The sequence below is a fragment of the Schistocerca gregaria genome, chromosome 4, assembly GCF_023897955.1.
Source record: "Schistocerca gregaria isolate iqSchGreg1 chromosome 4, iqSchGreg1.2, whole genome shotgun sequence".
NCBI classification, from domain to species: Eukaryota; Metazoa; Arthropoda; class Insecta; order Orthoptera; family Acrididae; genus Schistocerca; species Schistocerca gregaria.
Genome location: NC_064923.1, coordinates 785915899 through 785930995, shown reverse-complemented (window position 1 = coordinate 785930995; position 15097 = coordinate 785915899). Strand labels below are relative to the sequence as shown.

Here is a 15097-nt window from a genome sequence, read left to right as displayed (position 1 = left end):
CGTTTTGCAATCAGGTGTACACTTGGCACGAAATATTTGTGGCAGATGATGGCCATCGTGCCGAACAGGTAGGCGGCTGCCATGGCGTGCAGCGCGGCGTACCCCTGCTGGCGCTCTGCACGCGTCAGACCGTCCCACGGGAAGTTGTCGACGGCCGGCGCGCTGCAGTTGGCCAGCGCCGCGTCTGGAAGAGAACTCAGGTGATGGGCGAATCTGCAGGGACAGAGAGAGAGAGAGAGAGAGAGAGAGAGAAAGAGAGAGGCGGCGCGATGCAGTTGGCCAGCGCCGCGTCTGGAAGAGAACTCAGGTGATGGGCGAATCTGCAGGGACAGAGAGAGAGAGAGAGAGAGAGAGAGAGAGAGAGAGAGAGAGAGAGAGAGAGAGAGAGGAGAGAGAGGCGGCGCGCTGCAGTTGGCCAACGCTGTGTCTGGAAGAGAACTCAGGTGATGGGCGAATCTGCAGGGACAGAGAGAGAGAGAGAGAGGCGGCGCACTGCAGTTGGCCAGCGCTGCATCTGGAAGAGAACTCAGGTGATGGGCGAATCTGCAGGGACAAAGAGGGAGAGAGAGAGAGAGAGGCGGCGCGCTGCAGTTGGCCAGCGCCGCATCTCGAAGAGAACTCAGGTGATGAGCGAATCTGCAGGGACAGAGAGAGAGAGAGAGAGAGAGAGAGAGAGAGGCGGCGCGCTGCGGTTGGCCAGCGCCGCGTCTGGAAGAGAACTCAGGTGATGGGCGAATCTGCAGGGACAGAGAGAGAGAGAGAGAGAGAGAGAGGGAGGGAGAGAGAGAGAGAGGGAGAGAGGCGGCGCGCTGCAGTTGGCCAACGCTGTGTCTGGAAGAGAACTCAGGTGATGGGCGAATCTGCTGGGACAGAGAGAGAGAGAGAGAGAGGCGGCGCGCTGCAGTTGCCCAGTGCTGCTTCTGGAAGAGAACTCAGGTGATGGGCGAATCTGCAGGGACAAAGAGGGAGAGAGAGAGAGAGAGGCGGCGCGCTGCAGTTGGCCAGCGCCGCATCTCGAAGAGAACTCAGGTGATGGGCGAATCTGCAGGGACAGAGAGAGAGAGAGAGAGAGAGAGAGAGAGAGGCGGCGCACTGCAGTTGGCCAGCGCCGCGTCTGGAAGAGAACTCAGGTGATGAGCGAATCTGCAGGGACAGAGAGAGAGAGAGAGAGAGAGAGAGAGAGAGAGAGAGAGGCGGCGCGCTGCGGTTGGCCAGCGCCGCGTCTGGAAGAGAACTCAGGTGATGGGCGAATCTGCAGGGACAGAGAGAGAGAGAGAGAGAGAGAGAGAGGGAGAGAGAGAGGTGACGCGCTGCAGTTGGCCAGCGCCGCGTCTGGAAGAGAACTCAGGTGATGGGCGAATCTGCAGGGACAGAGAGAGAGAGAGAGAGAGGCGGCGCACTGCAGTTGGCCAGCGCTGCGTCTGGAAGAGAACTCAGGTGATGGGCGAATCTGCAGGGACAGAGAGAGAGAGAGAGAGAGAGAGAGAGAGAGAGAGAGAGAGAGAGAGAGAGAGAGGCGGCGCGCTGCAGTTGGCCAGCGCCGCGTCTGGAAGAGAACTCAGGTGATGGGCGAATCTGCAGGGTAGAGAGAGAGAGAGAGAGAGAGGCGGCGCGCTGCAGTTGGCCAGCGCCGCGTCTGGAAGAGAACTCAGGTGATGGGCGAATCTGCAGGGACAGAGAGAGAGAGAGAGAGAGAGAGAGAGAGAGAGAGAGGCGGCGCACTGCAGTTGGCCAGCGTTGCGTCTGGAAGAGAACTCAGGTGATGGGCGAATCTGCAGGGACAGAGAGAGAGAGAGAGAGAGAGAGAGAGAGAGAGAGAGAGGCGGCGCGCTGCAGTTGGCCAGCGCCGCGTCTGGAAGAGAACTCAGGTGATGGGCGAATCTGCAGGGACAGAGAGAGAGAGAGAGAGGCGGCGCGCTGCAGTTGGCCAGCGCCGCGTCTGGAAGAGAACTCAGGTGATGGTCGAATCTGCAGGGACAAAGAGGGAGAGAGAGAGAGAGAGGCGGCGCGCTGCAGTTGGTCAGCGCCGCATCTCGAAGAGAACTCAGGTGATGGGCGAATCTGCAGGGACAGAGAGAGAGAGAGAGAGAGAACTCAGGTGATGGGCGAATCTGCAGGGACAGAGAGAGAGAGAGAGAGAGAGAGAGAGAGAGAGAGAGAGAGGCGGCGCACTGCAGTTGGCCAGCGCCGCGTCTGGAAGAGAACTCAGGTGATGAGCGAATCTGCAGGGACAGAGAGAGAGAGAGAGAGAGAGAGAGAGAGGCGGCGCGCTGCGGTTGGCCAGCGCCGCGTCTGGAAGAGAACTCAGGTGATGGGCGAATCTGCAGGGACAGAGAGAGAGAGAGAGAGAGAGAGAGAGGGAGAGAGAGAGGTGACGCGCTGCAGTTGGCCAGCGCCGCGTCTGGAAGAGAACTCAGGTGATGGGCGAATCTGCAGGGACAGAGAGAGAGAGAGAGAGAGAGAGAGAGAGAGAGGCGGCGCGCTGCAGTTGGCCAGCGCCGCGTCTGGAAGAGAACTCAGGTGATGGGCGAATCTGCAGGGACAGAGAGAGAGAGAGAGAGAGAGAGAGAGAGAGAGAGGCGGCGCACTGCAGTTGGCCAGCGCTGCGTCTGGAAGAGAACTCAGGTGATGGGCGAATCTCCAGGGACAAAGAGGGAGAGAGAGAGAGAGAGGCGGCGCGCTGCAGTTGGCCAGCGCCGCATCTCGAAGAGAACTCAGGTGATGGGCGAATCTGCAGGGACAGAGAGAGAGAGAGAGAGAGAGAGAGAGGCGGCGCACTGCAGTTGGCCAGCGCCGCGTCTGGAAGAGAACTCAGGTGATGAGCGAATCTGCAGGGACAGAGAGAGAGAGAGAGAGAGAGAGAGAGAGAGAGAGAGGCGGCGCGCTGCGGTTGGCCAGCGCCGCGTCTGGAAGAGAACTCAGGTGATGGGCGAATCTGCAGGGACAGAGAGAGAGAGAGAGAGAGAGGGAGAGAGAGAGGTGACGCGCTGCAGTTGGCCAGCGCCGCGTCTGGAAGAGAACTCAGGTGATGGGCGAATCTGCAGGGACAGAGAGAGTGAGAGAGAGAGAGAGAGAGAGGCGGCGCTGCAGTTGGCCAGCGCCGCGTCTGGAAGAGAACTCAGGTGATGGGCGAATCTGCAGGGACAGAGAGAGAGAGAGAGAGAGAGAGAGAGAGGCGGTGCGCTGCAGTTGGCCAGCGCCGCGTCTGGAAGAGAACTCAGGTGATGGGCGAATTTGCAGGGACAGAGAAAGAGAGAGAGAGAGAGAGAGAGGCGGCGCTGCAGTTGGCCAGCGCCGTGTCTGGAAGAGAACTCAGGTGATGGGCGGATCTGCAGGGACAGAGAGAGAGAGAGAGAGAGAGAGAGAGAGAGAGAGAGAGGCGGCGCGCTGCAGTTGGCCAGCGCCGCGTCTGGAAGAGAACTCAGGAACTCAGGTGATGGGCGAATCTGCAGGGACAGAGAGAGAGAGAGTGAGAGAGAGAGAGGCGGCGCGCTGCAGTTGGCCAGCGCTGCGTCTGGAAGAGAACTCAGGTGATGGGCGAATCTGCAGGGACAGAGAGAGAGAGAGAGAGAGAGAGAGAGAGAGAGAGAGAGAGAGAGAGGGAGATGGTGTCTGTTGACCCACAACGTCGCCAGTGGCTCCACACTGGTGACGGGCGAACAGAGGGCCGAGAACTGCGATGTCGAGTCCTCGCTTTTCCCGAGAAACAATACAGGTAGTGCGACATTCAGCTACATTCTGTGTCAGGACTTTAAAGTCAAGGGCTTTCATCCACGGTGGTCGTGTAGTGCAGGGGTTACACACGCTCCTAACACGGTGAAGGTTGGGTCTTTGAATCCCTTAACGAGGTTAACAATTTTTATTCAAATGTCTTTGATCATTATTTTCGTTTAATTAATTCGTTTGAACGTATTTTCGTTCTTAATCCTTTGTCATTTTAATCATCGTATTAAATTTTTATTTGCCCTCTTTTTTTTTCTTCGTGTCATTCCTTTTTTCATTTGGTATCTTTTCCCATGAGATTTTAATTGTTTTTATGTGTTAACTTCAAACTAATTTCTTCTCTTTCCTGTTTTTATATTTTCTTCCATGTTATAGCATTCATTACACCTATTCATCATTTTGTTTGAATTTCACTCTTTTTTATAATTCCTTCTTTGCTTTACACTTTCACGTGCATTAGTTGTCCTATACTGCAACAAGAGTTTACGTTTCAAATGTTTATATGACGATTACATCTAAAATGTCTCGGTTTTCGGTTGCCGCACCCACAGCTACACTCTGCAAACCACTGTGAAGTGCACGGCATACGTCTCACTGTACCTGTCATTATGGCTTTTTCCCGACTCATTCACATATGGACCGAGGGGAAAATGACTCTTTACATCCCTCTGTGCGTGCTGTAATTAATCTAATGTTACCCTCACGGGAGCGATACGTAGAGTGGCCGGTCGCGGTGGCCGTGCGGTTCTGGCGCTGCAGTCCGGAACTGCGGGGCTGCTACGGTCGCAGGTTCGAATCCTGCCTCGGACATGGGTGTGTGTGATGTCCTTAGGTTAGTTAGGTTTAAGTAGTTCCAAGTTCTAGGGGACTTATGAACTAAGACGTTGAGTCCCATAGTGCTCTGAGCCATTTGAACCATTTGATACGTAGAGTGGTTGTAATATATTCGCAGAGTAACCGCTTAAAGCCGGTCTTTGAAACTTTGTTAGTGGACTCTCAGGTCACATCTTTCAACATTTCATTGGTAATCTCCTTTGGCACAAACAAACGTGTGATCATTCGTGCTGCTCTTCTCTCCACACGTTCGATATCCATTGCTAGTCCTATTTCATATGGGTCCCACACACTCCAACAATATTCTAGAAGCGGCCCTGCGAGTGGTTCGTAAGCAGTCTCCTTTGTGGGCTGGCTGCACTTCCCCAGTATTTTACCACTAAACCGAAGTCTGCCGCCTGCTTTATCCACGACTTGGCCTGTGTGATCGTTCCACTTCACCTCCCTACAAAGTGTTACACCCAAGTATTTACCTGAGTTTACAGAGTCCAGCACTAACTCACTAATAACATCTTCACAGGAAACTATGTTTCTTCGTTTTGTAAAGTGTACAATTTTAAATTTTTGAACATTTGAAGGAAGCTGCCAATCATTGCACCACTATGTATCTTACCACGCCCAACGACCCACCGCGCTTTTGTTCACTTTCAGGTCTCCGTAGACATTCTGCAACCGCCTATGAATGTCTCCGTTGCTTTGGTTTCAGCTAAAGAAAACTCAGCGATAGCTGTACTTGGAACACGCGATCTAGTGTGCATTCTTCTCCTGTGCTAACCTCTTCATCGCAGAGTATCATTTGCGACTTATGTCCTCAATTATTTGCTGAATGTATTCCAACCCCTATCTGCCTCCACAGTTTTTATCCTCTACATCTCTCTCTAGTATCATGGAAGTAATTTCCTGATGCCTTAACAGATGTCCCATCACTCTGTCCCTTCATATTTCCCCCTTTCTTCTCCGATTCTATGCAGAACCTCCTCATTCCTTACCTTATCAGTCCACCTAATTTTCAGTATTAATCTGTAGCACCGCAGCTGAAATGGCTCGATTCTCTTCTGTTCCGGTTTTCCCAAAGTTCGTGTTTCACTGCGAGGTGCCGGGGCTAGCAGTGTGTTTAACACTAAATTCTTCTAGAATCTACATGCGTGAATGATGCTCTAAGCCCCCCCCCCCCCCCCCCTTATTCTAACTCCGACTTTTGCTGTTGCACATGGATTAAAAAACTACGCGAACTGACTGTAATCGACCCTGCAAGTGGAGTAGAAAAGAGTTTGGCACCTGCAATAATTTAATTTGATAAATAAGTTAAATATAGGAAGGTTTCATTAACGAAGTGATAGGGTTGCTCTACCAATTAACAAAATGAAAGTTCTGTCCAAAATAACAACATGATTTATTAAGACTAAACACAAAATAATAAACAAAAACACATGACACATTTACAATACATCAAATTGGCTCAAATTGGATACTCAAATAAATGCTGTGAAGGTGAAGTGGTCCCTAAACTAGATTGTGACGTTTATGACGAAGTGGTATGTGGAGCCAATTCCTTGCAACTCAAATCTTAAGAGATACACACAGTTAACCCATTTGTGATAACTCAGACAATGAACACCCAAGACAGAGCAAAGTTAGAAAAGACAAACGGGCGCGCCCTGCTGAGCTCTGATTATCACCTAGCAAAACTGCCTGCTTTGCCGGTGCTGCGGACGTACATTACCAAGCTGTCTTCTTAACTGCACGGACACGATCTGGCGTACCGGAGGCGATGGCTGGTTACTTCGACGTCCCGTCGTGGTGATGATAATGTCGCGAGTATAGTCCGAAACAAATTATCCTGGTCTGGTTGTTCCAGACTAAAGACTTCCTAGCGATACAAATGCGCATCTGAGGGAGACGAAGAAGGCTCGCCACACAATCACTGACGGTACAGTGATTGATTTTAACAAGCGAAGTCACACAGTAACTCCGATACAGTCAACTTTAGCCAAAACTGCTCAAGACAGACAACATAGGCCGCTTGTACGCAGAACGCTCAGTTGCCAACTGTACTCGGAAAGTTACGTTGAAGTCGAAACTTCAGCAACTTCGTTAAGCAGTTACAATCAAATAAAAGTATATTAGACAGCCAACGGAAGGGAGGCTGTCCAGAGCAGCGAAAGCTCAGTCTTGTAACCTATTCCGACCGAAAGGCCAGAGCCGACCCTACAAGAGCACCCGTACAAGCCGAACACAGAGCATTCCCGCCCCCACGACAGTGGTCGTGGTTAAACGTTCCAATCAGCAACTCGAAAACCGGTGGAAAATTCCACTCTATTGCCGAAGCACTATCATTCCACCAATGGAGATTCTTGGCGCCAATTTCTGCGCCGATTTTGCTACGTCACGGAGCTAGGTCCTGAGCAAACCAATCACAGTTACGATTTGGCAGAAAACGCGGGAATTTGCGCGCCAAGACTGCCTGGGGACACAAGTCATTCCCACGCCTCGCTGGTAGCCCCCCAGAAAGTGTTTTCGCTAAGTTTCTGCGAAGTAACGGAATCTCTAGCCCAGCCGCTCCTTCAGGCTCCTGCGGGCGTGTCTCCGCCGCTCTACTGACAATGTCGGCGTCTGGAAGGCATTCACTCGACTCCCTCACACCCGTCGACTTAACCCTTTCAAGATCAGCAGAGCCCGCCTGTCACCGGACCACCCGGGTGACGGGAGACGCTGCGTGGGAAGTCCGGGTGTGAAGGAATAGCAACTTTTCACCGCATGCAGTTAGAGAGGAAAATCGAATAACTCAGAGTAAGATAGAAATATGAGAGGGAGCTTCTGCCACCTCTCATCACTACCATACAATGCCGTGTTCTACACGTTCATTCTCAGAAATTTCTTCCTCAAATTAAGGCCTAAGTTTGATACTAGTAGACTTCTTTTGGCCAAGAATGCCCTTTTTTTGAAAATGCCAGTCTGGTTTTGATGTCCTCCTTGCTCCGTCCGTCATTTGCTGCCTAGGTAGTAAAATTCCTTATCTTCATCTACTCTGTGGCCATCAATACTGATATTAAATTTCTCGCTGTTCTCAATTCTGCCATTTCTCATTGCTTTCGTCCTTCTTTGATTTAGTCTCAGTCCATATTCTATACTCATTAGACTGTTCATTCAGTTCAGTAGATCATGTAATTCTTCTTGATTTTCACTCAGGATAGCAATGTCATCAGCGAATCGTATCATTGATATCCTTCCACCTTGAATTTTAATTCCACTCCTGAATCTTTCTTATACTTCGATGTACCAATTGAACAGTAGGAGCGAAAGACTATATCCCCATCTTCCCCCTTTTTAGTCCGAGCACTTCGTTCTTGGTCGTCCACTCTTTTATTCCACATTGACTCTTGTACATATTGTATATTACCCGTTTCTCCCTATAGCTTACCCCTATTTTTGGTAGAATTTCGTATATCTTGCACCACTTTGCATTGTCAAACGCTTTTTCCAGGTCGACAAATCCTATGAACTTGTCTTGATTTTTCTTTAGCCTTGCTTCCATTATCAACCGCAATCTCAGAATTGCCTCTCTGGTACCATTACCTTTCCTAGCGCCACGCTGATTGTTATCTAATAAATTCTCAATTTTCTATTCCATTCATCTGTATATTTTTCTCGTAAGCAACTTGGATACATGAGCAGTTAAGCTGATTGCGCGATAATTCTCACAATTGTCAGCTCTTGCAGTTGCCATTGTTGGGGAAGTTTGCATGCCTCGGCGATACAGTTAGCTCTACCTAGGTGCAAACCACAACGGAGGGGTTTCTGTTGAGAGGCCAGACAAACGTGTGGTTCCCGAAGAGGGTCAGCAGCCTTTTGAGTAGTTGCAGGGGCAACAGTCAGCATGATTGACTGATCTGGCCTTGTAACAATAACCAAAACGGCCTTGCTGTGCTGCAACTGCGAACGGCTGAAAGCAAGGGGAAACTACAGCCGTAATTTTTCCCCGAAAGCGTACAGCTCTACTGTATGTTTAAAAGATGGGTAAAATATTCCGTAGGTAAAATTGTCCCTTATTCTGACTCCGGGTGGCGACTACTCAGGAGGACGTCGTTATCAGGAGAAACAACACTGGCCTTCTACGGATCGGAACATAGAATGTCAACTCCCTTAATCGGGCAGGTAGGTTAGAAAATTTAAAAAGCGAAATGGATAGGCTGAAGTTAGATATAGTGGGAATTAGTGAAGTTCGGTGGAAGAAGGAACATGACTTCTGGTCAGGTGAATACAGCGTTATAAACACAAAATCAAATAGGGGTAATGCAGGAGTAGGATTAATAGTGAATTAAAAAAGTAGCAGCACTGGTCAGCTACTAGAAACAGCTTAGTGAACGCATTATTGTGGCCAAGATAGACACGAAGCCCACGATTACTACAGTAGTACAAGTTTATATGCCAACTAGCTCCGCAAATGACGAAGAGATTAATGAAATGTATGATGAGATAAAAGAAATTATTCAGATAGTGAAGGGAGACGAAAATTTAATAGTCATGGCGGACTGGAATTCGATAATAGGAAAAGGAAGAGAAGGAAGAGTAGTAGGTGAATATGGATTGGGGCTAAGATATGAAAGAGGAAGCCGTCTGGTAGAGTTTTGCACAGAGCATAACTTAATCATAGCTAACACTTGGTTTAAGAGTCATGAAAGAAGGTTGTATACGTTGAAGAGGCCTGGAGACACCGGAAGGTTTCAGATAGATTACATAATGGTAAGACAGATATTTAGGGACCAGGGTTTAAATTGTAAGACTTTTCCAGGGGCAGATGTGGACTCTGACCACAATCTATTCGTTATGAACTGTAGATTAAAACTGAAGAAACTGCAAAAAGGTGGGAATTTAAGGGCATGGGACCTGGATAACCTGATTAAACCAGAGGTTGTAAAGAGTTTCAGGGAGAGCATAAGGGTACAATTGACAGGAATGGAGGAAGGAAATACAGTAGAAGAAGAATGCTTAGCTTTGAGGGATGAAGTAGTGAAGGCAGCAGGGGATCAAGTAGGTAAAAAGACGAGGGATAACAGAAATCCTTGGGTAGGAGAAAATATATTGAATTTAATTGATGAAAGGACAAAATACAAAAATTCAGTACATGAAGTAGGCAAAAAGGAATACAAATGCCTCAAGAATGAGATGGACAGGAAATGCAAAATGGCTAAGCAGGAATGGCTAGAGGACAAATGTAAGGATGTAGAGGCATATATCACTAGCGGCAAGATAGATACTCCCTACAGGAAAATTAAAGGGATCTTTGGAGAAAAGAGAAACACTTGTATGAATATCAAGAGCTCAGATGGAAAACAAGTTCTAAGCAAAGAAGGGAAAGCAGAAAGGTGGAAGGAGTATACAGAGGGTCTATACAGGGGCGATGTATTTGAGGGCAATATTATGGAAGTGGAAGAGGATATGATACCGCGTGAAGATTGTGACAGAGCACAGAAAGACCTGCGTCGAAACAAGGCCCCCGGGAGTAGACAACATTCCAGTAGAACTACTGATAGCCTTGGGAGAGCCAGTCCTGACAAAACTCTACCATCTGGTGTAGCGCCTTTAACCGCGTGGCCACCCCGGCCGGCGCTTCAAGAAGAATATAATAATTCCAATCCCAAAGAAAGCATGTGTTGACAGGTGTGAAAATTGCCGAACTATTAGCTTAATAAGCCAAGGCTGCAAAATACTGATACGAATTTTTTACAGACGAATCGAAAAACTGGTAGAAGCCGACCTTGGGGAAGATCACTTGGGATTCCGCAGAGATGTTGGAACACGTGAGCTACGACGTAGCTTAGAAGAAAGATTAAGGAAAGGCAAACCTACGTTTCTAGCATTTGTAGACTTAGAGAAAGCTTTTGACAATGTTGACTGGAATACTCTTTCATATTTTGAAGGTGGCAGGCTTCAAATACAGCGGCATGAAAGGGAAGCAGTGGTTGAGAAGGGAGTGAGATAGGGTTGTAGCCTATCCCTGATGTTATTCAATCTGTATATTGAGCAAGCAGTAAAGGAAACAAAAGACAAATTTGGAGTAGGAATTAAAATCCATGGAGAAGAAATAAAAACTTTGAGGTTTGCTGATGACATTGTAATTCTGTCAGAGACAGCAAAGGATCTGGAAGAGCAATTGAACGGAATGTACAGTGTCTTGAAAGGAGGATATAAGAAGAACATCAACAAAAGCAAAATGGAATGTAGTCGAATTATACCGGGTGATGCTAAGAGAATTCGATTAGGAGACGAGGCTAAGTAGTAGATGAACTTTGCTATTTGGAGAGCAGAGTAACTGATGATGGACGAAGTAGAGAGGTTATAAAATGTAAACTGGCAATGGCCAGAAAAGCGTTTCTGAAGAAAAGAAGTTTGTTAACATCTAGTAAAGATTTGAGTGTCAGGAAGTCTTTTGCAAATGTAGTTGTTTGGAGTGTAGCCACGTATGGATGTGAAACATGGACAATAATAGGCTTAGACAAGAAGAGAATAGAAGCTTTCGAAATGTGGTGCTACAGAAGAATGCTGAAGATTTGATGGGTAGATCACGTAACTAATAAGGAGGTACCGAATAGAATTGGGGAGAAAAGGAATTTGTGGCACAACTTGACTAGAAGAATGGATGGGCTGGTAGGACAGGTTCTGAGGCATCAAGGGATCACCAAATTAACATTGGAGGGCAGCGTGGAGGGTATAAATCATAGAGAAAAACCAAGAGATGAATACACTAAGCAGATTCAGAAGGTTGTAGGTTGCAGCAGTTACTTGGAGATGAAGAAATTTGCACATGATAGAGTAGCATAGAGTGCTGCATCAAACCAGTCTCTGGACTGAAGACCACAACAACAACAGATGCTATGTTGCCAGACTCATACATTCTACACACCATCCTGAATAGCCTTTTTGTTGCCACTACCTCCAATGATTTTAGAAATTCTGATGGAATGTTATCCATCCCTCCTGCCTTATTTGATCTTAAGTCCTCCAAAGCTCTCTTAAATTCTTATTCGAATACTGGATCCCCAGTCTCTTCTCAATAGACTCTTGCTTCCTCTTGTATCAGATCAGACAAATCTTCCCCTTCATCACGGCCTTCAATGTACTATCTCCACCTATTCGCTCTCTTGTCTGTGTTTGACAATAGTATTCCCATTGCACTCTTAATGTTACCGCCCTTACTTTTAATTTCAGTGAAGGTTGTTTTGCCTTTCTTATACGCTGAGTCAGTTCTTCCGACAATACTCTCTTTTTCGATCTCTTCCAATTTTTCATGCAGTCATTTCGTCTTAGCTTCCCTGTTGATTTCATGCCTCAATGACTTGTACTTCTGTATTCCTGAATTTCCCTGAACATTTTTGTACTTTCTTCTGTCAGCGATTATCTGAGGTATTTCTTTTGTTACCCATGGTCTTATTTTACTATTAATGTTGTGTGCAAGATCATTAATATACAAAACGAACAGCAAAGGTCCCAACACACTTTCCTGGGGCACATCCGAAGTGGGTCCATTTGGCGATGACTCTTCACCCAAGATAACATTCTGCGTCCTCCCTACCAAATTGTCCATCATCCAGCAACAAATACCACTTGGTACTCCACAAGATCGTACTTTTGATAACAAGCGCAGGTCTGGCACTGAGTCAAATGATTTTCGCAAATCAAGAATACTGCATCTGTCTGACTGCCTTGATCCATGGGTTTCAGAATGCCACGTGAGAATAGCAAGAGTTGCATTTCACATGATGTTTTCGAAAGTCGTGCTGGTTGACATGGAGGAGAATATTCTGTTCGAGATATCTCGGTATGTTTGAGCTCAGAATATGATCTAAGATTCTACAACAAACTGATGTCAAAGATACTAGGCGGTAGTTTTTTGGATCACGTCTACTACCCTTCTCGCTTTTTCCAGCTACTGGGCACAGTTTTTTTTTTTTTTTCCTCGAGGGGTCTACGGTAGATTGTACATTCAACAGAGGGCTTCCTCAGCTGCGAACGGGGTTTATAGTCTAACAGGGATGCAAGTCCTTCTAGTATGAAACACATTAGAATGTTGAATTGAAGTATGTGTCAAACGATACCATATATTTTCAACATCAAATAATAGAATTACACAACGAAATGAACCGTTAATATGATTGTGAAAATGCAAGGGGTTAAAATAATTTGTAAGTTGTGATGAACATAATGAAGTTGTCTAGCAGCAGCAATCTCTGTGGTCGCCCTGTAACTGCGAGCAAAGCCCTGCCTGTCCAGGGGTCGAAAGCCGTCAGCTCACCAGGCTTCCGGGGTCTTGGGGAAGCGGCAGCGACTCGTGCAGCAGAGGTCGCGGTCCGAGTTCTGTGTGGAAACGTATTTTTTTTAGTGTGTACGTACCTGAGAACATTTTTGTATGGATCAGAATGAGTGTATCAGCCGTCGCATTTTGCAGTAGATGTCTGCTGCAATAATGAGCAAATCCAGATGCATCTATGGTAGTGTATTTCTGCATATCACTAGAAGGCTTGGAGCAATTTTAACCAGACTACAGACTCATGCTTTGCACATGATACTGCCCTCACTGCAGGCAGTGAGAACGAACTTAGGGATCTGGTCTGCTTATTTAAGTTTCGGTCTAGAGATAAACATGAAGAAATCAAAGTAATGGTTACTAATCGCGAAGGTTTAGATCAAATTCAGCTTACAGCGTGCTTAAAGGATCTGGAGGTAGTGAATGTTTTGTATATCTAGGACCTCTGATGAATGACACAGGAAATAAAACGAAGATTCACTATGCTTAAACTCACTGAGATCTGGTAGACGCGGGCAATATCTGATACAACGATGAAGTTCCCCATGTAATCGTTGGGGTTTCCTGCGTTCTTGTACTGCTGCGAGACCTGGCAGAAAACGCCAATGACTATTGCCGAACTGGAGCCCTAGAGATGTGGTGTCCCCGGAAGTTGTTACGTGTACCATGAACAGAAAGAAGAACAGGTGCTTTCATTGTAGACTAACTTAGCACCCCAAAACGTTTATTTTCTCGTGTCAGCCAAAGATACTTCCAGATGCTTGGGGATAATTTAGAAAAAATAATCTTCCAAGGCAAAGACCTCGAGAAAGAGTAGCAAACAGATGGCTGGATCAAGCGAAGAAGATCACCAGCTATCTCTTCACATTATTTTAAGAAGAGGTGAATGTCTCTGTGGATGGAGGCGTCTAGGCGAAGATTCAATTAGTTAAGAAATAATGAATTAAGAAATGAAGTTCTCGACACTCAGCAGTGAGTTAACCGACTAATGGTGACGACATACCATAAGGACAAAAGTACTACTAGATTACCCTAGGATATTCATTTGGTGCGAGGTGCACCGGTGGCTGAAGGGGATGGCTCACGTGTATCGGAACCAACTGACATTAGCGTCAAATCCACAATTTACGGGGTTTCTAGTCCGACTTACGAAATGAGCTTAGTCGAACAGAAGAGCTGAACGTCTGAAAATATTAAGAAAAGAATAGAAAAACTCTCTTTAAAATCTTCTATAGGGACCTGAACTGAAAGACATTCTTTTTTATTCAGTTATATGCTGGTACATTTCACAGTTTTGATGGTGAAACTGGAATAATTGCAATGCAAACACACAATTTTGAGTATCAAATATGCATTGACTTGGACAGAAATTTATGCATCCTTCTTTTAACTTTGACTGCATATAAGGGCGCAAGTAGGAGAGAGCATTCCTAAAGAAGAAACTGTCGATTCCTTGAAGTCGCCGTTTCTGCCCATCTCCACTCCACACGTTGGCGAGCGCGGCGGTGCAACGGCGCCCGGCACAAAGGCGGCTGCTTAAGCTGCGGAGGAAACCCGGCCAGTGCCGGCCACCTACTGTAGCTGCAGGCAGCGCAGAACATCGCGGTGTAACAGGCGCCACTTCGTGTCATCTCGCAGCCCACTGCCCACCAATGGCTTCGCAGGGAACTGCCCCAATTTCGCGCTTGCCGGATTTTTTTCTGTTGCTTTCCAGTGGAACTCAGTTCCGGCTTCTTCTTAGTTTTCTACTTGCTACTGTGCATAAGTAAACGTGTTTTAGCACCAATTTACGCGTGACAACTATGTGGCAAGTTACATACACCAAACACCCGAGTCTCTACCAGTAAGTCCTTTTCTTTCGTGGAAGAAATGGCACATAATAATTAATAGATTTGTTTTTTTCTCCCCACTCGATTTAATTGCAATGCGATAACTGGGGCATATGAAAGTATAAGCATTATGTTACACGTGACTGTACATATGGAAAACATAGTTCGATCTGTCTCTCTTTATGGTTTTGACTATGGCGTCGTTGTAGTGTTGTACAGTACATACCGTGAGATAGTTTGGGACGAGAAGCGTGGCCTTATGCGCGCAGCCATACAGTACCCACGGAAAATGTGTAAAAATGAAACGTTGTTCTAGCAGGCCAAAACAACCTTCAAGAACTCTGCCTCTGCACAGCATAAAGGCGGAAGCGGAGAAGGAACTGCAATCTTCGAATCTCTGACGGTT

The 15097-nt window shown here is 47.0% G+C and overlaps 1 protein-coding gene across 2 annotated transcripts in view; it reads right to left on the bottom strand.

The window, feature by feature from the left end:
• LOC126267437 (sodium/potassium/calcium exchanger 3-like) overlaps positions 1 to 15097 on the bottom strand; it is a 292258-nt gene that overhangs the window by 177809 nt on the left and 99352 nt on the right. For both annotated transcript variants that reach the window (XM_049972698.1, XM_049972697.1), the window contains one exon: positions 2 to 184. In XM_049972698.1, the coding sequence (XP_049828655.1) occupies positions 2 to 184 (183 nt within the window). The remainder of the gene's footprint in view (position 1; positions 185 to 15097) is intronic.